At 35.9% G+C, this 10,635-nt stretch overlaps 1 protein-coding gene across 4 annotated transcripts; it reads right to left on the bottom strand.

Annotated features, from left to right (window-relative positions):
- Positions 1-926: 926 nt before the first annotated feature.
- adcyap1a (adenylate cyclase activating polypeptide 1a) lies at positions 927-8,550 on the bottom strand. 4 transcript variants are annotated; one of them, XM_055037740.1, is made up of 7 exons: positions 8,229-8,549; positions 7,957-8,061; positions 7,414-7,548; positions 6,762-6,866; positions 6,071-6,205; positions 5,437-5,557; positions 927-1,365 (listed from the first exon to the last, which is right to left on the bottom strand). In XM_055037740.1, exons 2-7 carry the CDS (start codon positions 8,052-8,054, stop codon positions 1,357-1,359), a joined length of 603 nt encoding a protein of 200 aa, XP_054893715.1. In that variant the 5' UTR covers positions 8,055-8,061; positions 8,229-8,549; the 3' UTR covers positions 927-1,356. The 4 variants fall into 4 exon arrangements, with proteins under 4 accessions (XP_054893715.1, XP_054893716.1, XP_054893718.1 ...); XM_055037741.1 differs by lacking the exons at positions 927-1,365; positions 6,762-6,866 and having other exon boundaries at positions 5,273-5,557; positions 8,229-8,550; XM_055037743.1 differs by lacking the exons at positions 927-1,365; positions 5,437-5,557 and having other exon boundaries at positions 5,634-6,205; positions 7,957-8,058; positions 8,229-8,288.
- Positions 8,551-10,635: the final 2,085 nt, after the last annotated feature.

Raw genomic sequence — 10,635 nt, 5'->3', positions numbered from 1 at the left:
TGTAAAAAAATGTTGCTTATTCAGATCTTTTTGCCTACTTCTTGTGTGTCAGACTGGTTCTATTGAAGTAATTTCTTAATTTTACAGATCAGGCAACAATCTGGGTTTGTGACCCGATAACACTTGACTGAAAACGGATGGTCAATCACAAGTAAGTCACGATTTAATAAAGTCGGCAAAGATAGGCAATCTTTCCAAAGTTAAAATTTGTTTGCTTATCCAGCTTGTTGGATGTGACAAAAAAAAAAGCAAGTCCTGCAAGTTCTTACCGTTCATAAATTGTGAAAATGTGTTTTTACACATGTATCCCCTGATGCCTGCGTATGCAGCCTCCTCTGCTTCATATTGTTGCTCTCTTCCATGGAGCCAAGCACGGCCAACTGTTCCTCCAGGCCCCACAGGCCCTCGACGGTGTCTGCTGCAGGAGGGGAGGTGTAAAGTGCACCGAGACAGCGTGTGGCGCGGGGTGGGTGATCCCTCCCACGTCTCCCTTTTACTCATGCTGTCCCAAATGGAGGCAGACACCCGGCCAACTGGTGTCAACGCTCCTCCGCCAAAAACCACTGAGTCACTGAGAAAAATGGGGAGGACAGACTCTAACTCCTCTCTTTCCCCTTTTGAAATTTATTAATTCGGCTTCTTGATTATATCTGAGGTACAGAACATCTATACCATCCTAATGTATAAGAACGAGTTTAACTTGAATGTTTGTTTGCTCTTGATTCACAGCTCATCTTTGATCTTTTTTTTTTTCTTTCATTCTATAAGACCCCATAAAGAATAGAGGGCATATTTCACCTGAAAAACGACATATCTTTAGATAAATTCACATCTCAAAATATTACTAGCTTCAAAGATTGGACAAAATATTTGTTGTTTACAAAAATTTATTCATACAAATCGTACAACACCTTTTTTTTTCAGACATTTATTGACTCAAACTTTATAGTAATCTAATATTCACTTTCCACACAGTAAATATATATATATATATATATGTATGTATCTCAGAAGAATAATTCATTTTCGTAAGGCTATTGGCGCTTTCATTATTATACTGCCACCTTCCCTGTCCCCCGCTGTTTTCACACAAACATAGAGCACTAAAACAAAGTGCCAAACAAAAAAGCAGTGCAAGGAGGAATTTTTTATGCCTAAGCAGCTAAAGATCCTATCAAACACAGAGACGAAAATGACAAAAAATTAGTGATGAAGTGTGCGCCAAAGATGTGCAGCATTGTAGGGCCACTAAATAGCCATCCATGATTCATGGCATTTTTTTATTGTTTTTTTTTCTTTTTTTTTTTTTTGTTACAGTCGATGCAAGGCACCACAGCTGCAAACTGCTCCCCTGCGTCACAAAGCCTGTAAAGAAAAATTGATACAGTAACAGAGGGATGGAACAACTTTAATCCTGTTCTCTTTTTATTCCTCATACAGGAAATTAATGAATAATAACATCGTCAATGAGATGATTTCTTTCAGAAATTAAATTTTAAAAATTTGTCATATTCTATCCAGGTTCATTACACATTGAGTGATATATCTTGAAAAGTTTTTGTATATTTTAATTTTAAGCATGCATGGTATAAAATCCCAAAATTCAATATTTAAAAACAAAAAAATTCAACATTACATTAAACTTTTAACAGATAAATGCAAGGTTGTAGAAAACACAATCAAAGTGAAAAGCAGTGACTTGGCAGTTGTTCAGCAAGCAATCATTGACACCTAAAAGGAGGCTAATCCACTGGAGAAGCTGCTTGTTCTCACATTTAAGGAAAACTGAGTGGAAGAGAAAATTGAGGTAGAAAAATTGCACAAGTAGTAGTGGGATGGCACAATCAACCATTGGATGATTGTGACATGTTAAAACTGCAGCAATTTAATTCTGAATCTAGCACTGTCAATAGGAGGAATAAGGACACCAGAACCTATAAAACAGACGAGATGAAATCCACAATTATACAAAGCCTTTCTGTGCTGCATAATCTCTGTTGGTTGTGCACTTCTTTCTTATGTACTTTTTTCTTCCACTCAACTTTCTTTTGATAGACTTGCCTGCAGAACTTTTTAAATAGCAAGCTACTTTGGAAATATGGTTTTGTGGCTTGCCCTATTTGAACACCATAGCAATGATTATCTGCTGGACAACTATCTTTTTTAAAAATTAGTTCACTCTAAATACTTTTTTTTTTTTTTTATTAGATTTTCATCAAACCGAAAAGAAATCTGTCACTCCATGTGTAATGAATCTACAATATCTAATACCTGAAACTGACATTTTGTATTGAATTTCTGAAATAAATGTACTTTTGGGGATATTTCAGATTAACTCACCTGGAAGTGAATAATGGTTTGGTTAACTTAGCCTGAAACTCAGAAGATACATTGCCTGCTTCCTCTCAGTTTATGTGCTTTCTGTCCTTAATATGTCATCACTTATGGCAGCTTTTGTGCCTCTCTTTGCAGGCGGAAATCATAAGATGCTTATTTGGAACTATCTTTAAAAAGTAATAATAGGCTTTCATAGATTCCATCAAATTGAGCAACAATAAAGTACATTCAAAACAAGGTCCAACAAACTACTTGTTTAGAAGTGTAAGTGAGAAGAACAGAGCACAAAACATCCAGCAATGGTAGATATGTATGTACGCAGAAGTCAGAAAGCAAGCAAAACCATCTAGTTGTCTGCACAGATGCAATGAGCTGGTGCAATTATTTTAATCATGCAGTCTGCTTGGAGTTTGTACAGCGGTTCACATGACAGAAAATAGGGAAGCACAATAGATCCAGAGTTCAAATCACTTTGTATGTCCCATACACAGAACAAACTGATGGAGAAAACTTTGTAACAAGTACTGTTTGTTTTGGGGATTTTTCTGCTTGTTGTTTGCTTTTTATGCTTGAAATGTCATTAATACTCATTATATGGACAAAGAGACGAGAGAAAATTTCCAAACACATTGGATTGAAGTTGGTAGATAGAAAAGCATTGGCACTTTACAAGAGTCAAAAGTGGAGGATCTCTTTGTAAACATTGCTGAAGTGGGAGGAAAAAATCTGAAAAAAAAGTAAAAAAGATTTCTCTGTTCCTTCTCTCAAATCTGATATTTTCTACTTTTGGAAATCATCTGAATTTAACGGGACATGGACTCATTTCAGTGAGGTACTGTAAACTTACAAATAGTCATATGTTTATTTGTCTGACGCAGAAAGGTATCACATCTTGATGAATTTGTAGAAAATTGAACAAATCCAAAGAGCAGTAGAAACTTAATAAAAAGTGTCAAAGGAGGAAGGATTTAGTTGATTTTATCTCATTAAAACACTATAAAAGTGTTCACACCTGGTGATTCAGCACTATATTTACTGATAATAACCTTCTATGTTTAATATATAGTGGATTAATTAATGTGTACCAATTCTCAGACACAACACAACAATAATGCTTGATTAAATTATTTTTAGATGAAAACTAAAGGCGTAATTTACAAAAGTAAAAAAAGCAAACAATCTTAACTTAGCTACCTTGGTAAATGAAGACCTTTTAATTTTAATTGGTAAAGCTAGTGTAATCTTTTTTTTTTATTCTCACCAAAGCTGAGATACTTTACAGTTATTTTAACAGTGAGATCAATTTTTGCATAATTTTAATTTGATTATTTGTTTGAATTTCTCATTTATGTATTCATTGTGCATAATGGATTTCTTCTGATTGGTTTTACATGTTTTGTTTTGTTTTTTTTTTGTTTGTTTTTACTGTAGGTGGTATAAAAAACTTTAAATACATGGGTCACGGTGAGAGGAAATCAAGCAAATTTTTAGAGCATCAAGATTTTGAAATATATGTGCCAGTTTTGATTGTCTCAATATGAACAGTGCATGTGCATTGGGATCAGGGTTGTGGAATAGGTTTGAGGGAAACATACTTTTGCTGTGATGAGCATTCAGTGCAGACTGAGCTTTTGCATCATGTTATGAGATTAAGTATTGTTAAAATTAGGTCTTTTTAGTGATATCTGAGTAGCATTCAAACATATTTATGGTACAGATGATGCATGAGATCTGCAGGGTGGTTGAATTTTTTTAGCCAGTCATTGCAGCTAGTTTTGCCAGTGATCAAAATATTATATTTCACAATTCAAATTCATAAAAAGGTGATGCTGCTATGGCATTTGACCTCAAGGTAGATATGTAGGAGAGCCTCGGGGTAAAACTGAAGGTTTATATTCACTTTCACTAAGGCACATAAGAATTATAATTAAAGGCTTTCTAGTAAAATATGAATTATAAACCAAATATGAAGTATTTGGTTTATAATGTGGGAGAACTGCTCTTACTCAGAGTTTCATTCATGTACACAAACTCACTTGAAACCCCAACTAATACAATTCTCAGTGGTCTTTTGTGAAATATAGAGAAGCCACGCTTACATTAGCCTAGCATGTCATTAAAGTATAAAAAAGCTCAACAAAAAAAAACTATAGGGCCTTTAGCTTGGGCTATTTTCTTTACTTGGGTCTCTGTAAACTTCAATTTAGCTACACAACTACAAGTACTCTTTCCCGTGTGATTTTGATCACATTCACATCTGCACTGTCTCTGGGATTCCACAATTAGCAACCCTGCAAAACCTTTGCTGTGCCAACAGGCAGTAATAATGTCAACAATACTTTGCATTTCCAAAGGAAAATGTCCTAAGCATGGCTAACGCTGTGTTAGGCAACAGATTAATCCTAAAACAGCTGCAGCTACAGCTACAATATTTCTCTCTCAATTATCAATTATTAACAACAAAGTCCAGAGAATGTGACACACGTGGAGAGACATTCAAATACGCCTCATTTTTGTTGTAGTATCTAGTACAGAAACAAAGGTGGCCAGGCTGAACGTGGGCAGCTACATTATCAAGTCTGCTACACTCAGTTATCTAGCACACACATAAACATCTCAAGTATTCATTTTAGAAAATATTTCTTATTCATTTTGTTTTTCCTTTGGCAAAACTTCATATGCTCATGGACATGATATGCAAATGCAGCAGTTTTTGTTTTGCAAAATATCTGTGTTAATGTGGCCAGACCCCTCTACTGCTCCGAGGATATAATCACTTTCCTACAAACTCACTAATGTGCAGCATATTTCCACTACCGGTAAAGTAGATAGTATTTTTACATTAACTCTCTTTAAAAAGTCTAAGCTGTCACTTTAACCTCAAAGGTTACGTCAAATTGACCAATTTCCTTTTCTCAGTCATCATTAGCAACCTGCGTTCCTGTTGTCTGTGAGCCAGAAGCACAGATGAGGTGAAAGGAGAGTTTGATTCGAGAGTCTCAAACAACCTCACAAAGTGAGAAAAAAAGAATAAAACAAAGACAAAAAGGAAGGAGAGACTTGAGAAGTCTCAGTTTCGGGAAAGAGCCGGAAACTCACCGCAAATTCGGGAGAAAACTGTTTCAGCCAGTCTCCCAAAAAAGCGTCAAGCTCATCCCCGTCCGGGAGGGCGTCAAAGTCTATCGCTTGTAGGATATGGTGAATACCTATGTCTTCAAGGCTGTTGTGAATAAAGACAACTAAACTCTTAATGTCATGTTTCAGGAAAGAAAGAAAAGCAGCATTTAATGCATTGATTATCTTTTAAGCTGTTTATTTCCCTCTTATTTCTATGCCTTTGCTAAAGGTTTAAAAGACAGAACTATCAGAACAGATATTCATGTAAGACAAGAGACATATTTTCTTCTCTAAATGAACAAAAATTGGTCCACATTGGAAATAAGTGTATCCTTAAGTGCTTCAAGTACAAAATGAAAACAATATTATCAAAATATTCATTTAATGGCTTAGTTCATACATAAATACATGTCTTAGGAACACAAAAAGCGATCCACTGATTGGTAAAACCTCCAAAATGACTTCATCTGGGACTGAACACATTGGGTTTTGTTTTTTTGTTTTGTTTTTTTTTTGTGGGAGGGTGGCAGAGGGGTTTTCTATACTCAGGAGGCATAGTGGGAGATGCTACAAATACGCCATCCGCCGTCCTTTGTTTCTAATTCTCTGTCTGTACCTTTTCCCCAGGACCGCCGCCAGGTATTTCTTGACAGCCATTTGCTTCCTGTAGCGGCTGTAGCTGTCTGTGAAGATCCCGTCTGAGTGTCGCTTGGAGAGGGGCTCCGAGCTGTCGTCCAGCGCTTTTCCCCCACTGCCGGAGACAAAACAGGGAGCCGTGTTACAGAGGGTCTGTGCTGGGCACATATACAGTACATTTCAATGATCCTAAACAGGGAATGATAACATGGCTCATTGAGATTGTCGGGAGAAGACCTTGAATGAAGAATCCTAACCAAATTTAGGGTTTTCAGTGTGCATTTTCCACAAACTACATTCACCCACCTTCCATCAGTCAGAAATCCACTGGGATTTAGTCCCATAAATTATTCAGAGGGAAATAAATCTAAAACTCTTCAACTTAATTCTCCCCTACTGCTTTTTCTACGGCAGCTTAAAAAGTAACATTTCAGAAATTAATCAAAGAACAGTTTTCTCCTGTTCCTGGTGATTTCATGGTGAGCTGATTTAGTAGAAAGGGGTGGGGGCACATATTTGGTATCACGTTGAGGGAAAACAATTACGCACAGACACATTACAGCATGAGTTATGAGCATTTAAAGACCGAGCACACAGAAACAAAGACACACAGAGAACGAGAAACGGCAGATTTAAAGAAAAAAAAAAGAGACAAACAGGAAGATTCTTACCCTACACGTTTTGCCATCAGAGAATGAAGGTATTTCCTTGCTGATAACTGACCCAGCGCTTTCCTGTAGGCTTTATTAAACATGCCGTCTGCATGCCTTTCCATTCTGGGATGATATAGATAGCCACACAGTAAAAATCACCACACATACTAAATGTAGCGGCACATATTAAAACTATACAGGGCAGCAATATCCATCCTATAATCTTATTTGGTGGAATTAGCTCAAATTTTCAAATAAAAATTTGGCGAAACTGCTGAAAAGAAATCATGAGATTTTGCTAATTATGTTTATTAATCTAAAATATTGTAGTTTAATGTGAAGATGGTATGTATATGATATTTAAAATTAGTTAATTTTGAATTAACTAATTTAAAATTTAGAATTTTAAAATTCTAAATTATCTTCTGTTTAATTTTTTTTAAATAAGCTTTTTTCTGACTGAACTTGTCAAAGGCATCTCCAAATAGTGAATTAAACTATGAACAAATAAAATACATGAGAAATACAGAAACATTTTGACGATACATTGATTTTACACAGAACAGATACATAGACAGAAATACAGAAACAACATGTTCAACAGGGATGTCTCATACACTTATGAGTGACAGTTTTATTCTCCAGTTTTGCTTGTTGAAAACAAAATCACCTTTTCTCTGCTGGGTAGAACATGGTGAAGACGTCGTCTGTGACAGAAGAGGGGCTTCTCACCTCCAACTGATCTCCATCATAATCCAGGGAGGGCAAGGAGTTACCACCCTCATCATAAAGCCCACTGTCAAGTCTAAAATTTGATGTTTAAAAAAGAAGACAATAATTTTACAACCTAAACGAACTGTAATTTGAAAGAGTTATATTTTAACAGTGACTGTACAGGAAACAGTGTCTTATAGCTGTTTATTGTATCCATCTTGCTCCAGTTTAATTCCTATTAATTATACATCCAGATAGATTGATCGATTAATTGCCAGGTCAGCCTAAGGCTGTGCCACAGCAGCCTAAACTACATTACCTCCTCTCCCTGGTAAATGTGTCTCATCCCTATAGATTGTCTGTCAGTTGATGTTATCCTGTAATAAGCTGTAATACTCAGAGACATAACTTGTAGATCTCGTACTTGCTGCTGCGCTTGTACAGCAGAGGGATTTTCAACCAGTTCTACCAATAAATAAGTGCTAAAATGACCACATACCTGATACTTGGAAAGCTTATTCCTACAGGCGAGCAGTTGATGCTGTGATGCATTATGATTCCATAGATGAGCAGTGCTAAAGTTGCTTTACTAGACATGGTCCTGCTGGGGGAAAAAATTCAATACAATTAAATAATTAACTATGAGACTATCCTAAGGATAGCATTGGATTACATTACATTTCATGGAAAGAAAAAAATAAACAGAATCAGAAGATGGTTTAATAAAAAAAAAAAAAAATCACTTTTACGCTGCGTAAAAGCGCCTCTTACCAGTTTCGAGACGATAGACCCGTTCTTCCGAGGACCTCAGCTAGGAGAGTGAGATAGGATCTCTATCTCAGCCTCTCTCACTCTCTTTCTCTCTTTCTCTGGGAAGTGTTTCTTCAGCGTCCTTGTTGGGATTGTGCAGCGTACCGGGCGTCCTTTCTTTTTCTTTCTTTTTTTTTTTTAGTAGCTCATGGACGGGACAAAATAAAAAAAAAAAATAAATAAAACTCCACAACAGCAGCAGCTACCGTCTCTGTCAAAACTTTCCTGAGTCTTATGAAGTTACCTCTCTTTTGGTTTTTTATCCATGAATTGGAAAGGCTCGTCTCTTTGCACTTATCATGTTGGCAGAAGGGGTGGGAGTTAGAGGTGGGGTGTGGAGGCGGCTGGTTGCGTCATCACCCCTCCCTTTCTCTGTCCCATATGAGCGCAGACGTCTTCCGCGTCAATGAAAGACCCAGAGCCGACTCGTAAAAAAAAAAAAAAAAAAAAAAAAAAAAGAACAGAGCGAATGGCTCTTCAATTCAAACATCATCATTAATTAAACCCTGAATTAATGTCAACAGCTGACGTCACGCCATAAAAAAAAAAGGCGTCACGTGACGGGCCTTCGGAGGTTATTGTGGGCAGGAGAGGAGCTGATCGCAACTGGAAGTGCTGAAATGAGCTTTAGAGGCAAGAACAGCACAAACAAGAGGAAGTCATTTATTTTGTCAGGCTTCTTTCAATTATGTTTCCTTTAAGTTTCCATCTGACCACTTAAGCAGTTCACATAACTCAATACTGAAGCTTATTGTTCAAAAGTTTTTGATAAATATGTATAATAGAATTAGTCATTAAAAAAAAAAGATACTTTTTTTTAAATAAATCACTTTAAAAACAACAACAGCTGTGATAAAAATATTGAAAAGACAACAAAAAATACACAAAATATCAATAAAATGGTAAAACGGAAGTGAGAGCAAAAGTCTCAAAGAAATAAAAAACACCTTTTAATTTCTATTTTTAGTTTCAAAATGAATGAAAACGTATAAACATATCCCTCCTCATGTACATAATACTGATAATATGACTATGCCATTTTTTAAAGAACTGCACTGCATTTTTTTTTTCTATATGCTATAAATCTGTTCTTACTGTTTCTTATTCTTATTTTTTTACTTTTTACCTGCAAGTTTCTGTTTACCTCAACTTGCTGCTGTGACACCTGAATTTTCCCACTCTCAAAGATTTTGTGAAGAAAGAAAATGGGCATGTTTTCTTCAAAAGAGGGTTCTGAAATATCATGCAAAATAAAATAATAAAACACACATCTTCAAAGCTAATGACAGAGAAGAATAAGTCTACAAATATTACTGGTACTTTTAGTCCTTCTGTCATGGAAATTCAGTGTAATTATTCCATGAAAACCTCTAAAACTTGCATTAGTTTTCATATTATGTCTATTTAAAACATTTGTTGGCTCTTTGTGAGCCATTTTGGAAGATAGAAAGAGCGTCTTAGGCATCCACAGGTTTCAGACCCATGTTTTACTATTAAACAAGTTTCAATCTATTGTGTGTTTTCTTTATTCCACACAGGCTCAAAAACATACATAAACCTCCAGTAATATTTAAATGCATGAATTTTAGCAAGTTGCAGTGCAATTAGATGCTTTTCATTGGCGTCAAAACATCAACTGCACAATCTTTACCAAAGCTGGACATTTGATTTAATTTATTTGTTTGTGCAACAAATGCAGCAAATATAATTTGAAGGTGTTGAATTTGTGGAAAAGTTTCAATCTCCTTTTTCAGCTCCCTGTCTGGTGACACTGTGGACAGTGACACCAGTATTCAAGCTGCTTCCAGTCATGGTGGCTTAAGTCTGGGTGGTTTTTGAACACTATTAAACTGAAAATCTATTTCTTCTGTGGGTGACAGTTTAGGTCATGTAGTTCATTTCTTTTGTCCAATATACAAAAGAGACCGACACATAAATCTAGTGTTAGAATGGATCAGGCAGGATAACACCAAGCTTCCCCATTGAACTCCACATCTTTGAGTTGCTATCGCAAAATTAGACTATAGTGTTTCCCCAAAGTTGTGGGCAGAGGTGTGAAGTTATATAAGACCAAAACTCTGATTAAAACTCATGTTAACTTGGCTTTTTTTAATTTATTTTCCTCCGTCTATCGCATTCATCAGAAGTCAGATGTGCCTTTCCTCTGCACAGGCATCATCATGGCCATGTGTTGAATCTTTAGTAGGTGATTCAGATCTCTTCGGTCTTCTCCGCTCTTTGACGTCATGTGATCGTTTGATTAGCTAAAAGGAAATGCTTTAATTTAAATTCTTGAGAGATAAAAGAAAAGGAATATGTAGAAGAAAAAATAAAATAAAAACAATTAAAAAAAAACGTCTTAAAGGTT

The sequence above is a fragment of the Poeciliopsis prolifica genome, unplaced genomic scaffold (assembly GCF_027474105.1).
Source record: "Poeciliopsis prolifica strain line A6 unplaced genomic scaffold, Auburn_PproV2 SCAFFOLD012, whole genome shotgun sequence".
In the NCBI taxonomy this organism is placed as follows: Eukaryota; Metazoa; Chordata; class Actinopteri; order Cyprinodontiformes; family Poeciliidae; genus Poeciliopsis; species Poeciliopsis prolifica.
Note: the sequence above shows the minus strand (reverse complement) of the source record. Positions and strands in the feature narration are given on the sequence as shown.

Coding starts and splice junctions, on each gene's coding strand:
- adcyap1a (XM_055037740.1), bottom strand. CDS start 8,054: ATGTCTAGTAAAGCAACTTTAGCACTGCTCATCTATGGAATCATAATG. Junction 6,867..7,413: donor TTCTACCCAGCAGAGAAAAG/GTGATTTTGTTT, acceptor ATATCATCCCAG/AATGGAAAGGCATGCAGACG. Junction 6,206..6,761: donor CTGATGGCAAAACGTGTAGG/GTAAGAATCTTC, acceptor TGTCTCCGGCAG/TGGGGGAAAAGCGCTGGACG.